Genomic DNA, 16,777 nt, shown 5'->3' on the forward strand with positions numbered 1-16,777 from the left:
GGGGAGGGCCTTTAGTTTTGGGAAGGCCTATGCCGGCCCATCCCCAGTACTTCAAATTGTACAGTCCAAGTAAGTAGCAATTGAAGTATCTTACCTTCCTGAAGATGTTGGTTGTAACTTTCCTTTGCTTTAGCCTGCTGAATTTCAAGTTGCTCCATCAACACTCCATTTTCTTCCAAGACCAGCTTTGCCTGAGTTTGCAGCTGCTGCCTATGATGATGATTGATTTAGAAGTAATGTACCACTCAAGCATTAGTAAGTTAAATAATTAAAAGAAGACACAGAAATGAACCTTGCATTAATTTTAGACTGGTATTTGCATCCTTCTGTTCAAAAAGCTTACTGAAGATAATGAGCGAATCCAGATTACTTTAAGGTTATTAGAGTGCAATTATTACATTACAATGTCATTTTCATATGAAAATACCTCCTTAAAAGTAGGTTTTACTTTCTAGAATGTTGAAAACAAAGTATGAATGAAGTCGGAAAATGCAATAACAATGCAGAAAAAAAGAGTGAATGTGACAGATACGGCAATTTCTTGAATATCCCTGAAAGACCTTAATGAATTAAATTTAAGTATCTTTGGGGTCCATTATATTAAATGGATGGTTTATGTATTATTGCAGGCTGGGATTGTATGTAGCCTCTCAAAGGAGATGTGATAGATATGTGACCTGGGGGATCAGAGGACTATATTGAACAATATGCCAGACAAGAATGGACTCTTGGAAGAAAACACGGTAAGTGGTTTTGCTGGGGAATATCTAGGGGGAGGTGAATGCAAATTCCCCACCCTCACCACAGTTATGCAGAGACCCAGTCTTTTGAAACTATGCCTCTGAGCCATTGTCTGCTGTTCACCTATTACATGAGGCCATGATCAAAGGCCCAAGCTGTATAAATGAAAGACTGACCTATTCATGATTGTTCTTGTTCTGAATCTGAAACAGTTATGAACTTGTAACCACAGGAAAACCCAGCTATGGGTTTTGAAGGACTGACATCTACCAGAGCCTGAGGTTGGAGTTGGTGTGACTTCTGGTAAGTTTTTCAGCATGCATGTGAGTTCTTTTATTGTTTTAATGTTTTCTCAGTAATGCTTTCACCTTAAGAATAAATGTTTAGAGAGAACTATGTGGGAGCTTGTTGGTGCCCTTGAGGGACCACAGAGTGGGTATAAAGGTGCAGTTGCCCTGAACTGTGATAATGTATATTTGAATTAAAGCCAGATGGCTCTCATTTGTGCCAGATACATGAAGGAGGGGATAGCCAAATGCTTAATACTGGATCACATAAAATATTTCTTAGGACTTGCTAAGTCATCAGTTCATGGCTTATAGATCTAGAAATAGTTGCCAGTGCTGGTCATATAAATGCTATTTATGGGACTCTGAAAAGAAAGCCTTTTAATCTTAGCTACCTCTAGCATACAACTGACCCTTTGCTCTATACTAGGCTTTAATATAGCCTTCTAGAAAGCAAATAGTCTTTTTGCTGTTAGGAAAAGTCTAAGGAACTATTTATGTTCTGACGTGATAGCTGGAAAAGTAGAGAAGTATTGTCCAGGATGCAAGCAGAGATATAAGAAATGTGGACACTTTGAAGACAAATGAGATGCAGTTCATTTGTTTGATCACCTGATATATCATACAAAACCTTGGTTACAGCAACCACCAAATCAATTAGCTAGACTTTACAAAGTCATAAGATAGAGGGCTAATGGTTATCAATGTTAACAAAAGTTTATAGATGTGACCAAAACAAGAAAAAAGTGGCCTTATCCTATATAGCGTGTTGCAGTGTGCACAGCTTGATAATACTGTCTGTTACCATACATGAGTGGAGAGTGCAAAATGACTATGAGTACGCAGCAGCACAGGCTGTAGAAGGCCATGCAGGACCTGGGTATGACCTCGAGCAGCTAGACAGTGCTGCTGCAGCTTCAATCCTATTGGTGTTTGAGATAGATAGATAAATCAAAGCTAGGTCGGATATGTCTACACACGTGGCAGTCACACTTCTGATTGCAGTGTAGATATATTCTGTACTCTCATACTTGTCTAACTAGATCATGTAAATGTAGTGTGAGTGTTCATGAATTTAATTGCAACATGTTTGGATCAGGTTGCTTGTGGATGCCCCAAATGCATCCTGGTGGCCACTAGTCATTTGACCTTAAAATATGAAGCTGGGATCTGACCACATAAGAATGCACCAATGATCATAGTTGTCCTGAAGATTCCTACAGTTCTGGCTGGCAAATTGGACCGATGGTGACCAACCCCAGAATTATTCTAAATCTGGTGGGGAAATCTAGATAATAAAAATTGCCTCCCTCTCCCCAATATCTTGCTACTAATATGAAGGTGGGATTAAGTTGCTAGCAGTTTTTTCCAAAGACTTCTGAAATTTGGGGAAGGGATCATAAGCAGCCACCCCTTGAGACTTCTGAAGTCCCTACTAATGGGCTAGTGCCCCCACCTGTGGACTAAGCTCTGCCGTTCATCTCAGGCCACCAGAAAAGTTCTTCTGCGGTAAAAACACTCCAACAATTAATTATTAGCATTAAGAAAACTTGATATAATGTATTAAATTAGACTTAAGTCTGTCTGTCTCCCTTTAGAGAGAATTACCAGACTAGTAGGGTAAGTTGAATTCAGAGAGAGCTGCTAACAGGAAAAAAAAATTACCAGGTAAGAAATTTCTCATTTTGTTGCACAGTTTCTTTCCTCATCCATTACTAAAGGGAAGTAGTAAGCAAGAATTCCTAGAAGCAGGGAGAGAAAGAATAAGCAGTTTAATTTATAGTAGAATGACAGGCAGGAATGGAATTCTCCCCACCCCATATAAAGGAAGAACTTCATAAACTAAGGAGTAATGTGGGAACCAACCCAGTAGTACCTTCCTACAAATGGATGAATCTGCAAAGGAATGGAAACTTACTTTGCAAAGTTTTTCAGATGTGGCTCATACATTCTCCACCAGTGCTTCTAGGGACTGCTGTGAATAGTTTCCCAGATACCTAGAATGCCAACTGGTGCAGGATTTTCACATCTTGTCTGCAGCAACTTTGAGACTTAAGGCCTTGGCATTTTGGATAAAATGAGATGAACAGGGTACAGTTGGCATATGTACTCCAATTTACGAGTTCTAGGAATGCCCATTTCATGCCACAACCTTCCAAGAGTTACAACAAAATGATGGCATTCCAAGAATAGCAGAAAGAGAGAACTTACTTTAAACAGGTTTCTAGAGCTATAAGAATATCCTTTTCCTCATTATAAAAGCAGTGTGGTTCTTGTATAGATCATCTCCTTTCTCCCAACACCAAGGCTCAGTAGGGCTGATGTTATGAGTAGATTCCATCCATATCTGCTTTGAGCCACCATTTGCGCTTGTTGGGGTGTTGCCTGGATGGTTTTATACACCATGTTATACTACTGTCTCCTTGGATGTCCACTGCTTCTCTCTCCTTGCACTATTCCACAGAAAACAATTTTAGGCAGTTGGGAGGGGATTATTCGAGCAACATGGCCAAACCATTGTGGTTGTTGCCTTGTAATGACTGTAGTCACACACTGCACTTTCAGTCTTCTCTAGATGTCAATTTCTTAGCCTATCTAGCCTTTGTCAAACCTAGAATATGTTTGAAGCTTCTGCTCCAGGTGCATTGTCAGTACCCATGTTTCACACTCAAAGTAATGTGAGTACAATGAGAATTGAATATAATCTGTCTTTAGCAATTATACTGATTTAAGGTTACAAACATTTTTATTCAGGCATGCAGACATTCTGCTGGAAGTAGCTACCCGCTTGTTGATGTCATTCATCTTCATAGCAGTTGTCATAGGTTATGATGGAACCCAGGCAGCAAAAACGGTCTACTTGTTTGTCTACACCATAATGTCTAGTTTAACGTGTTCTTTACGATTAGTTTGATGTTTTGTTCATTCATATTTAATCCCATTCTCTGGCTGTTATATACAGGTTAGTTGCTGCTTCTTGGTTGTATTCCTCCATAGGCATTATCAATACATTGTCTGCAAAGTCAAGGTGATTGATAATTTGCCCCCAACATTTTGCGGTCTCCACCAATGTTACTAAAGGAGTTGAACAAGATGTTTTTCTAAATATAGAGCAAAAAGTACTGGACTGAGTACATTTCCCTGCTTGACTCCAGTTTTCATGGCAAATCAGACGCTAACACATACTGCGTGCCAAGCTATGCCATAGAGACTCTACAGTATTTGAATCAACTTGCTGCTAAAAACATACCACTTGAGTGCCTTCTACAGAGTCTCTCTGTTAATGGAGTCAAAAGCCCCAGCAAATACTCCATAAGGGAGAGAAGGGAATGGAGAAGACATTTAACCCCTAATTTTCACCCCACTTATTCATTAACAATATTAATTGCTGCCTTGAAAAGGACACATTTGTTTTTTCCTTTTGGGGACTCAGACTCTCTGGGATTTGCAAGACTTCCCCTTGAGTATCCTGAGAATCCCCCAATTTCCAGTGCGAAGAAGAGGAGCTGTGGCGGAGTCCTGCTTCTTTCCCTAGGGACAGAGGACCCACTTTGGTTTCTGGAGGAGGGGACAGGAGGAAGACTCCGGATCCTTTCCAGAATTCCCCTCCCCTTCCATTCCAGACCTGTTGTGAGACTTATCCCTGAGTTGGCCAGATAACTTCTTCCTCATCCTTAGACTCTTTTACCGAAAGCTCAGAAGCTCCTGAACAGGCTTTCTTGCACCGGAGTCCCAGTTCCTTGGGGCAGTGGGGAACTGACGTACCAGTCTGACTCTGAGCACCATACCCTGGCAATGTGCAATATGAGGGTCAGCTAGCTGGGTACAGGCAGGGCACAACTGATCCTCTGTAGAGCCTGTAAAAGCTGCCTCACACAGGGAACACCACCTTGGATTTAAGCCAGGTGTCTGCAGGACAGTTCTGACATGCATGCCTGAGTGGGAGGAGAGGAGTCCAGCAAATAGGTGCTGAAATAGCAGATCCAAGTTGCTATTTACCCAATCTCGGGGGAGGGAGGAATATAAATTGCAACTAAATTAAAGCCAAATAAAAGGTTTTAAAACAAAATGGTTGGAAGAAACTGAATCGCAAACTTGTTCTACCACCAAAGGCAGAAAATCTGAGCGGCCAGAGTTGAAGGGCAGAGCTTAGTCCTGGAACGTCCAGAAACAGCACTGAATGGCCTCCAAATTCCACAGGTGGGGAGCATTTGTAATGAATGAGGAGAGAAGCAGTGCAACAGAAATAGTCAACTCCAGTAAAGTTGAATAATTTCTGAATAAACTTAAAATCAAGTCAAGTAAGATTAGTTAACTAATTCTTTAAAACATTTGAGAGAGAGTTTTACAGAGAAATGGTTAGTGTACAGTGTACATGGACTCTCTTTTTTGGGATCTGAAGTTCACTTCAAATTAGATCAAAGAGACTGAAAATCATTCTGATCTATTGTCCTAGAAAGATCACAGATACCATGAAGATTTGTACATTGGACAGATCTTAACTCAAGTGTATCAAATGTACAAAATCTTTCCTACTGGTATTGAGTATTTGACATTAGGGACTAAGTTTCAAAATCATTCTCCCATCTACTTACATGGAGCCAGGATTTCACTCATGTTTATATGCTCTTAAAAGTCTGTTTGTATGAGAGTAGCATAATAAAAGTACTTTTTCACTAATTTATAATAAATACAAACAAAATCCACTTGCCATTCCTTCAGGGTAACAGAACTATTTTTATTTAATTGCTGGTGCAGTTGTTCATTCTCCTTCACCAGTTCTTCAACTTGTATCCTAAACTTTCTCATGTCCTCCTGGAATACAAATGAATTCACATAAAAATCTCAAAATGTACATATTTTGCTTCAGCCCCATGCTATCAGAAAATTTTTTATTCACTTTTATCTGAGTGCATTTATATCATGCATGTAAGAATAGCAGATTGGTTTACTTGACTGCCCATCTTTAACTCAGCTTGTTAGTGTTAGTGCTGCTGAAGGAAGCATATCCATACCTAAATTGAAAATTGCTTAACTGATTTAAATATAATTTAGTAAAAAATATATGCATTTTCTGTTTAAAAAAAAAAAAAAAAAAAGAGGTTTTGGCTTCATGTCCTATGAAACAACCAAATTACAACCTCCTGAATAATGGAGGTTTATTGAAGTTACCAGATGATGCTATTAATTTTCAGTATACTTGATTATGAAAATATATTATGGTGAACTTACAAGAAAAGAGCCCTAGGTGTCTTCTGTTCTTCTTCCTCACAAGGATGAAGTTGGTAAGCAGAATATTGAAAGATACAAGACTTTTGCTCTGAGGCTGAAATTTATTTCCTTGCAGTTGGCCCAAAATACCTTGTTGTAGGGAGTAATGAACACAGCAGATGCACGGGAAAGCTTTGCAACTTGTGTCCATTGCAGAGGGTTGATTCTGTGCTCACTCTAAATTAACCAGTCATTGTTTTCAATAGATTCAGTGGCCAAGAATTCTCCCTGAGAGCAGGGTTGCCAACTTTCTGATTTCAGAAAACTGAACAGCCTTGCCCTGCCCGCTTCTCCACCCTTTCTCCGAGGCCACATCCCTGCTCACTCCATCCCCCCTGCCTCCGTTGCTCACTCACTCATTTTCACTGGGTTGGGGTGCACGAGGAGGTGAGGGGTCTGGGGTGGGGCCGGAGATGAGGGGTTTGGGGTGCAGGCTCTGGGCTGGGCTGAAGGGTTCGGAGTGTGGGAGAGGGAACCAGGCCAGTGGAGAGGGCACCACCCTCACCAGTGTGGGAGAGGGCACCAGGGAATTGGGGTGTGGGAGGGGGTACAGGCTCTGGACTGGGAGAGCAGTCTCCAGTGTGGGACCAGAAATGAAGGGTTCAGGATGTGGGAGGGGGCTTTGAGTTGGGGCAGGGAGTTTCGGGGGGGGGGGGGGGGGTGAGGACTCCGGCTAGGGGTGCAGGCTCTAGGATGGGACTGGGGGTGAGGAGTTTGGGGTGCAGGAGGGGGCTCTGGGCTGGGGCTGAAGGGTTCAGAGTATGGGAGTGGACTCAGGGCTAGGGTGTGGGTGCAGGGAGGGAGTTTGGGTGCGGGAGGGGGCTCAGGGCTGGAGGCTCAGGGCTGGGGCAGGGGGTTGGGATGCAGGAGTGGGTGTTCGGGGTGTCAGCTCTGGGAGGTGCTTACCTCAGGCGGCTCCCGGAAGCACGGCATGTCCCTCAGCCCTTAGGTGCAGGGACGGCCAGGGTGCTCTGCACGCTGCCCCTATCCGCAGGCACCACCCCCGCAGCTCCCATTGGCTGCTGTTCCCAGCCACTGAGAACTGTGGAGCCATCACTCAGGGCAGCATCTGCGCTGCAGGCAGGGGCAGCATGCAGAGCCCCACTGGCCGCCCTTGCACCTAGAAGCTGGAGGGACATGCCAGCCACTTCCAGAAGCCACGCGGAGCCGGCTGTTGCAGCCAACTAGACTTTTAACGGCCGACAGGAGCCACGAGGCTCCTTTTTCGACCTGGTATTCTGGTTGAAAACCAGACGCATGGCAACCCTACCAGAGAGGGTGGAAGAAGGCAGTGATCACCATTAAAACCTCTGGCTTGAATAGCAGAGGCTGCAATGTAACCTTACAGTCTTCCCTATTGGTTGCAACGGTGAATTCTTTCCTTCCCAAACTGCAATTGAGACCTCTGCACAAAGTCTATTTACTCTGGTTTTCACCGAGAGGACAATTCTTGTACATCTCAGTGCTCTGCCAGCTCACAGAAACAAAATAGAGAAAGCTGGCAGAAAAAAAATGATTGCATAATGTGTATGCAAGCCAAAAATCAGAGCAAAGCTCGTTCTAATTTTAGGCCTCCAACAGCTTTGACAAGATCCCTTTAAAGATTTCAACAGTTTGTGATGTGTTCCTATTTTTTTCCACTTTACTGTTAATTTTTTTTAATTATTTGCCAACTTGCCTCATGTGCAAGATTTAAATCTTCCTTTTCTCGCATTCTGTCTTCATACGCCAGTAGGAGAGGTGACAAATATTTCATATCCAGCTGAAGGAAAAGACCCAATGTATTTTAATCCATGGAAATATATTTGAAAACATATTATAAATATTTTAGGTTCCTTTTTTAGTTCCATATTTAATTTTAATGTAATCAGATTCAAGCCAGAGTTTAAGTAAAATGAATGACTATGCTGAAAATGTAGAACTCCGCATAATACAGAGGCCAATAGATTGTATAAAAATTGATAAAAAGATTAATTTTTATAAGCAGAAAATTAAGGCCTGATTTTACATGATGTTATGTGCTCTCAACTCCCATTAACTTCATCTACAGGTGATTTCAATGGGAGTTCAAGGGACCCACTAGCTCACAGAATTCCTTATGATGAGAAATATAAAAGACACTGTACATTGATTCACAAAACTCAGAACACCATTAACTTTAACTTAGTACCTCCCAGGAGATGGCTCAGCACTGCAGGTTCAGTCTGTATGTTAAATTCTGGCTCTACGAGGCATTTGCAAGCAGGAAAAGCCACAGCTGAGAGAGAACTGCTCAACTGGTGAACCTGAACCAGTCCTGGCTACCTAAAAAACAACAGACCTCACACTCTGCAAGTCCTCCATGGTTCTGATTGTGAAGGGGTGTGGTCCATTTTAGCATACACCCACTGACTGAACTCCAATGCACTCACCTTGCTTGAATTACTTGTGCTCTTGGTATGTGTACACTGCAGGCAGAGGTGCAGGGATTATGCAAGCATTCACAGGCCAACTAGAATGTCCACATTTTCCTTGGACGTTATTAAGCCAAGTATTGGTAAAGTTTGATCCTGCTTAGTTTATGAGATCTGACAAAACCACACACCAAGGTGCTACGGCTACAAACTAAGAACATCTTTTTCACTACCCTGCCAAATTCTAAATTCAGGACTTAAGTCAATGACGCTGTTCATGTATTTAAAATTAAGCACCTTCATAAATGCATTCTGGTCCATACATCTAAGAAGTTGGAGGAAGGACTTTTCCTGCATTTTTGATATTGTTTAGTGTCTGACTAAATATAGAAGGGGGGAGAATCTTGAATTTAAGATTTGGCTAGAAAATTGAGACACTTGGTTTTAAATATTAGATAAATATATATTTTATAAAATCTGTATAAGTATTTTGTTCCTCTTTTAAGATTACCAACTTTTTAAATACTGTTTTTCATAAAAATTTGCAGTTCTTCTTTAGGGAGGATATACCCTCTGCAGTACCTGGATAAAATATGCCATTTGTCGTCATTTGAGCTGTGATTTTTTTGTAGCACTTAAATAATTTAAAAAATACAGTTAATCAACAGTTCCTGCAATTACATTATATATTGGACAATATCAAACAATGGCAATTTTTTCCACTTCTCACTAATGTGTTTTTGAATGAAGGCCATAACTCACAATAACTTCAATAGCAGATGTACATGTTTACTTGAAGGGCTGAATTTTGCCCTCTGTCTTAAATCATAGTATAAACATTAATAAATGCCCATCTTCTCATAACTGCTAGCATGTAGTAGCTCAGCACAGTATCCAAACCATTTTCTGTTGATTTAAATATTTCTGTTTCAAATTTATTCAGAAACTACACAAATTTTAGAAAAAGCTAAGATTAAATACAACAATTATATAGTAAAGGTAAAAAAAAATGATTTACTTACCAGCCAGGGAGGTGGTGGCCCTTTCATTGGCAAACCTCCAATTTTTATATTCTAAAATAATTTTTAAAAATTGCAATTCAAATTAAACTGTTTCTGCTTTTTGATTCCTCAAGAATTGTCCATTCACAAACCATATGACTCAGAGGAATCTTTATACTCAGACACATGTTTCTAAGTAGATAATATGTATAGTACTTAGATTCACCAAAACTGAGACTTTCTATTTTTATGGATATAACGTAAAGCATAATTTAATACAGGCTACTTTACTGGTAAATTCTCAAATTAATTTTCATAAATATCTGTATCAATCTGAGAATTTAAGATAAGTCTGGAGAGTATAATCCTATAAAAGGAACTCTAAATAGAATGTAGGACTACTGGTAAATTTTGACAGGTTTCAGAGTAGCAGCCGTGTTAGTCTGTATTTGCAAAAAGAAAAGGAGTATTTGTGGCACCTTAGAGACCAACCAATTTATTTGAGCATAAGCTTTCGTGAGCTACAGCTCACTTCATCGGATGCATCTTATGCTCAAATAAATTGGTTAGTCTCTAAGGTGCCACAAGTACTCCTTTTCTTTTTGGTAAATTTTGGCGTGAAAAGAAGGATTATTTGAACCATAACATAAATAGGTCATGGTGAGGAAACCATTCCTTCCATGAGTTTATCTTAATGAGAAAAGGATTTAAAAAATCTCTACTGAAGGCAAAGGGGTATATTTTCCACCAGAAGCACACGCATAGTTTCAATTAAGCATTAAATCAAGTTGCCATTTTGATGCATCTGAAATTTATACAGCCCCCATTACCATAGTAACTGAGCATCTCACAATCTTTAATGTATTTATCCTTACAAGGTAGGAGGTACATAAGGACATAACTGTAAGGTACCTCCTGGATCATTGAGTCCAGTCTCCTGCTATTGCAGGCAACCCCGTTGTATCATCCCATTCATAAACTTCTTCAGGCTGCATCCTGACAGTAATATTCTTCCCCTTTGACAGATGGGGAATTGAGGCACAGAGAAACTAGGTGACTTGCGTATGTTCAGAGAGGAAGTCTGTGGTGGAGCAGGGAAGTGATCCAAGGCTTCCCGAGTCCCTGGCTAGTACTCTAACTGCTGAGAAGGATAAATGTGAAACTTCTCTTTGTTCAGTTACCCCAAGTTAGCACTTGGCTGGTGTGATTTACAAAAAATAGTTGTAATTTACTTATTATTTATAAGTCTTTCCATAGTGCTCAGCACCATATCAAAGGTTCTCAAAAGGCTTTATGATTTGACCTATTATCTAATTTAACCATGTCAATGTCTTTCACTTTTCTAAGTATCTAAACAATAAGTGGAATTAAAATGTTTGCCTGGTTATATTGTGTACTGCTTAATGTGGTAATATACTATTGTATTTATAGATTTACAGAAAAACATTGTGAATCATGACAACTACCATCACAGCTAGTATTAGTTTTCATTCCTGTACTAGTCTCAGTATAGGCCACATGTTGAACAACCATTTAAAAAAAAATACACATTTTTCAGAAGCTTCATATTTAAAGCTTATGTTTCCACTTTCATCTATTCCTCCTTTCAAAAGCACTGAATTCAGACCACAAATACCAAAACACCTCTAAGGATTTTGCCACCAGCTATAAATTATGCATCTTAAGATTTATTAAAACTTAAAAACATAGTGCATTCTAGTCATATCCTTAGCATGCACAATAACAAAAAAAACCCCTTAGCTGAAAAATAGTAAGAAGGATGGAAGTATCTCTGGGGAGCTAAAAATGTAGGATTTACTGTCAAGAAGAATTAGCAGGTAGCAAGGTGGTTCTGCTGCAAAATGGCCTTTACCTCTTCTGTAAACAGCTTAGTGAATAGATGTCTGAATCATAGTTCAATGAGCTTTGCAGCATTTGCAAAAGATGGATAGCTATGATTAGTTGATAAAGGAGAAGTAGCTGAACAAGAAATGCCAGTAAGCATATAATTTACTGTTTCCTTAAATTAGGTATGTTGAACAGCAGAATAGCTAACAATGTCGAGTCGTTAAATTGGATAATACTTTTTAAATGCCGACATTTTTTTCAGCCAAAAATACTTCTTGTATCAGCATTTACTTTGTAAATCAGGTTTATGCAACTACTCAGATCTTACATTCATTATATGTTTCAAAAGAAAGAATAGATAACATTTGACCTGGAATTTAAATGTGAATCTCTACTCATCCAATCCATCCTTTCTACAGGTGGTGCAATAAAGTGGGCAGGTGGTAGTGCCAAAGTAACATCTTACTTGCAGAGAGCTAGGTCTTAAGAGGTAGGAAGGGAGCAAAATCCTCTTAAGTCTCAGAGGCGATCTTGAGCCCTCTAATGCCTGAAGGTCTGGGAGGAGAAGGGAAGAGAGGCATAGTGTTTGGTTTGGTTTTATATTGTCTGTCTGGAGTTTACAAATTATTAAGATGGATGAAGGAAATAGTGTTTGAATTGAAGCCTAGAAATAAAAGAAAAAACATGTTTTGCTTAGTCTTGGCTTCCTGTGAAATTTCTCTCCAGCTGCTCAGGCTCTAGCCTTGCCAAAAATTCAATAGAGATTTTTTAAAATCTGTTCTTCCTACAGTAGGTAACTTGGTGACACTCATCATTACTAATTAAGCCCCCCCTATCCTGCAATCTGATCTGTGCATGCAGATCCTTACACCTGTGCTGAGTCCAAATGAAGCCAGTGAAGCGCTACACAAGGGGCTGCTGGCATGGATCTGATGGCAGTACTGGGGCCAAACGTCTGACGTCAATTGGTCTACTTATATGTTTAAGGAGTATTCACAAGGTTTTGTGGGATCAGGCTTTCAGTAACTCATTTATACACTTCCTACATTACAGATTGGAGATACTAAAAATAAAAATGCATTGTTCCCCTTTGTACAATGTATTGGGGAAAGTAATCCCCGGTACCTAAGTGATGGCTGCATACTATACAGTTTCTGAAATGATACAACAAATGAAGTAGATATATAAAACAGTATTTCTGATTACAGTAATGTCAGATAAATGTCCTATCGTCACATCATCTCTTATTTTTCTAGAAACAACTTAAAACATGAAATATACATTGATATATCAGGTAGCTGCCTAGATACTAAAGCAATCTATAGGCATGCAGATCTTTAAAATCTACCAAAACCCCCAAACATTTCTTTACAAGCACCAGTAATCAGGAATATTACCTCATCTTGGGACAACGGTCTGAATTTGGTTTGATAGCGACTCAATTCCACATTCAAACGATGGACAGTCATTTTCAAACCATCATTTTCATCTACCAGTTCCTGGGCTTGTTGTCTCAATGAAAGCAATTCTGCAACTTCCTCTACATTAAAAAAAAAAAAAAAAAAAAGGCAAATCACAACAGTCTGACAAACACATGACACCTGCACATTAACTTAGCTGTCAAAATTTCTTAATCAGGAATGGAGACACTACAGGATAAATAACTTCTATTGACACATTACTAAACCACATAAAAATTATTAAACTCTGAGTTAGAAAAAATAAAAGGAAGATCCATTTCATGTGTTCTGTGGAGTAATAACTAGTTAGTTAAGGGTCACATAAAAACATTATAAATTAAGTTATTTAAATTGTTTGATATTAATAACTATTATATGTAGGAATATTAAACTATTATTGCATGATAAATGTGTGTTTTGACTTCTGCATTCTATGTAAACATTTCCAAACTATATTTCTGTATCTTGTATGCTAAGATGACATGGACGTTGAACAAAAGATATACAGTGCCTGTTTCAAAAAATAGTGGAGGATGGCTTCATTAGTTTCAAGTAATGGAAGTGAATGCCTTCTCTTACCCAAAAGGAGACTTTATTTCAGTGGAGTCCTATGCTCCAAAAAGACTACAAAGAAAATGAAAACATGCTGTTTTTCTACTGATGGGGAACTCCATTTGTACCACACACTGCAAAATCAGTATTAAAATTTCAATAGATTGTGTTTAAGAAACATGCAAAGCACTGCAGAAGAGTCGAATCTTGCTCCCCTCCCACTAAATTGGAATTTTACTCCTGATTGCAATGAGAGTAAAATTGGGCCAAAGTGCTGAATAACCAATACCTGGACTGTCAAGGTGCTGATATGATTTATTTAATTTAAAGTTACAAGGGAGAGGGACTGCTAGTGGAATTAAATTGTAATAGACTTAATTTTACTTAGCAATATATTCTGTTGACCTTTTCCTTCAATGGCCAAAGGCCTGCAAACAGATATAAAGCACTAATACAGCTTTCAATTATCACAGATTCTCCTTTAGCTCAAGTAGTAGAGCTACCATATTGCTTTGGGATGCAAAGATTCTCAACTGTAGTGAATTTCTCACACACTTAAAAACAAAAAAAACCCCACCATTCAGTGGGGTAAAAAGGTGCAAGGGACTCAAAAAAGACTTTCTTAATGTCTTCTGATGCACTGCTAAGGGACTTCCAAGGTGCCACTCCAGCATTAAAGTTCTTGTGGGACTTTGAGACATCAAATTCACCAGCAGCTTTATTAGACTAATTATGACCAAGACTTATTTAGCACTCCATAAGCTATTTAAGGAACAGAGCTGATTATATTGTTACCCTTGGAGAATTTCTGTCTGGATATCTACTTAGGTCACCATCTTGTGGAGAGTCAATTACTGAGGGGATAGGTTTCAAGTGAGTTAGAAAATAAAGCAAGATATAGTTTTCCTTAAATAAAGAAAAGGTACTCTAAAGTTGTATCCTACCTTCCTTATGTGAACTCTCTACACCTTTTCTAAGTTTTTTATTTTCTTTTTCCAGTGTCTTAAGTTTTAACTGTAGTTCCTTTATTTGTTGTTTTAGTTCCTCAAGTTGTAGGGCCACAGTCTGATTTGCATTGATTAGACACCAATTTTCTTGTTTTAATTCTTGGAACTTCTCTTTAGGTGTATCCATCCGTCCTTGTCTTGCCCAAACAGATACATCTACAGATGATAGAGAAAACATGTTATAGAACACACTGTATTCACATGGTATTCAGACTTTTCTACATTATTAGCTCCAAGACAGGGGAAAAGAATATCAATCTTTTCACAAATTACTAGCATTATATTACTGAAAAATAAGTATCTACAGATGGTAGAATAAGAGTACACGAATCCAGGTTAAATTATTTTAAGAAAAGGATCTGAAGGACACAAATCAAATCATCGCACTGATGGGCCTGTGGGGCAAAGAGGAAGAAAAAACTATGGAGTGGGGAAGGGAGTTGCAAAAAAGGACCATCACCTCTGCTCCAGTGCTTCCAGTTACCATTGACCCCACTAAAGATCTCCCTCCCACAGAGAGCAGCAAGAGTAGTACAAGGCTTCCCTTCCCTCCACCCCCTGCTGGGGTAAGCAGGCCAAACCTGCTGCACTCTTCTCCTCCTGCCACACACAGAGTCTTCTGTTGGGATGGTGTTGGAGGCTCTCTCCCCTGCCCCGGCAAACAGTTGGTCTTTGAGTTAACACATTCTTAGCATGAGGTCGTTCACACCTCGCAGAGCTACAGTTTCAGGCTGTCTGCAGAATCAGGCAGACATCACTGCATGAGTTATACTTTGATCATGTTTTCAAACTTTTCTTTGTATCCATGTGAGTTAGAAAACTTGCTTTTTTTAAAATGAAAGTTGAGATTCTATCCTCATCAATGGACTCTAGGAGTTGGAGCCCTAGCTATAAGAGGCTGTGGCCTATAGTGCCTATGCCTGAATCCAGCTCTGCTTAGGCCAATTGTAGAAGGGGGCTGCAGGAGTATATATCCACTCCAAGAACTGCTTGGGAAACCTGGAGCTAGTTAAAGTTATCTATATCTGTTTAGATAACAGATAGCTATAATATAGTGGTCTCCAAACTTTTTACTCAAGATCACTTTTAGAATATAAATGCAATCCAGAATCTACCCCACTCCTTCCCCCAGGCCCCTCCACTTCCCCGAAGTCCCGCTCACTGCATCCCCACCTCCCTCCATCCCTCACTCTCCCCCACCTTCACTCACTTTCATCAGGCTGGGGCAGAGGTTTGGGAGGGGGTGCGGGCTGGAGGCTGGGATCGAGGGTTCAGAGTGTGGGAGAGGGCTCCAGGCTAAGCCTGGGGCAGAGGGTTGGGGTGCAGGGGGGGTGAGGGGTGCAAGCTCTGGGAGGGAGTTTAGGTGCAGGAGGGGGCCCCAGGCTGAGGCAGAGTGTTGGGGTGCAGGAGGGGGTATGGGGTGCTGGCTCTGGGAGGCAGTTTGGGTGCACAAGGAGGCTCCAGGCTGGAGCAGAGTGTTGGGATGCAGGAGGAGGTACAGGGTGCTGGCTCCGGGAAGGGCTCAGGGCTGGGGTACAGGAGGGGGTTCAGGGTGCAGGAGGGAGTATGGGGTGCTAGCTCCAGGAGGAGGCTCAGGGCTGGGGGTTGGGGTGCAGACTCCTGCCACGTGGCACTTACCTCGAGCAGCTCCTAGTCGGCAGTGCAATGGGGCTAAGGCAGGCTCCCTGCCTGCCCCGGCCCCACACCACTCTCGGAAGGAGGCAATGTGCTCTTGCGGCCCTGGGGGGGGGGGGGGGGGGGGGGGGGGCACGTGGCTCCGTGCGCTGCCCCTCTTTACAGGCACCACCCCCACAGCTCCCATTGGCTACAGTTCCCCGTTCCTGGCCAATGGGAGCTGTAGGGGGTGGTGCTTGCAGGCAGGAGCAGCGCGCAGAGACCCCTGCCCCTCCCACCCCCCCAGGGGTCACAGGGGTGTGCTGGCCGCTTCTGGAAGTGGCGTGGGGCCGGGGCAGGCAGGGAGTCTGCCTTAGCAGCAGCCCCACTGCGCCGCCGGACTTTAAGTGCCCGGAGGTTGCCGTCAATTGGGAGAGTCTCCAGGATCAACCAGTCGATCGCGATCTATGGGTTGGGTGACCACTGTTGTAATGAAACACAAGAGGTTTGTTTATACTACAGCCAGTTTATCTGGTATTGGGTGTGTTGGGAGTTGTTAACCTTCTCATATGCAAGTGTGAGGGCACAGAAGCTTTTTATACA

The 16,777-nt window shown here is 41.1% G+C and overlaps 1 protein-coding gene across 2 annotated transcripts in view; it reads right to left on the reverse strand.

Moving 5' to 3' along the window:
• Nucleotides 1-16,777, reverse strand: part of CEP89 (centrosomal protein 89) — a 131,477-nt gene that overhangs the window by 80,952 nt on the left and 33,748 nt on the right. For both annotated transcript variants that reach the window (XM_074968723.1, XM_074968724.1), the window contains exons 8-13: nucleotides 14,498-14,716; nucleotides 12,939-13,081; nucleotides 9,715-9,765; nucleotides 7,978-8,061; nucleotides 5,736-5,843; nucleotides 95-206 (exon numbers count right to left, since the gene is read on the reverse strand). In XM_074968723.1, coding sequence (XP_074824824.1) covers nucleotides 95-206; nucleotides 5,736-5,843; nucleotides 7,978-8,061; nucleotides 9,715-9,765; nucleotides 12,939-13,081; nucleotides 14,498-14,716 — 717 coding nt within the window. The remainder of the gene's footprint in view (nucleotides 1-94; nucleotides 207-5,735; nucleotides 5,844-7,977; nucleotides 8,062-9,714; nucleotides 9,766-12,938; nucleotides 13,082-14,497; nucleotides 14,717-16,777) is intronic.

The sequence above is a fragment of the Natator depressus genome, chromosome 12 (genome assembly GCF_965152275.1).
Source record: "Natator depressus isolate rNatDep1 chromosome 12, rNatDep2.hap1, whole genome shotgun sequence".
In the NCBI taxonomy this organism is placed as follows: Eukaryota; Metazoa; Chordata; order Testudines; family Cheloniidae; genus Natator; species Natator depressus.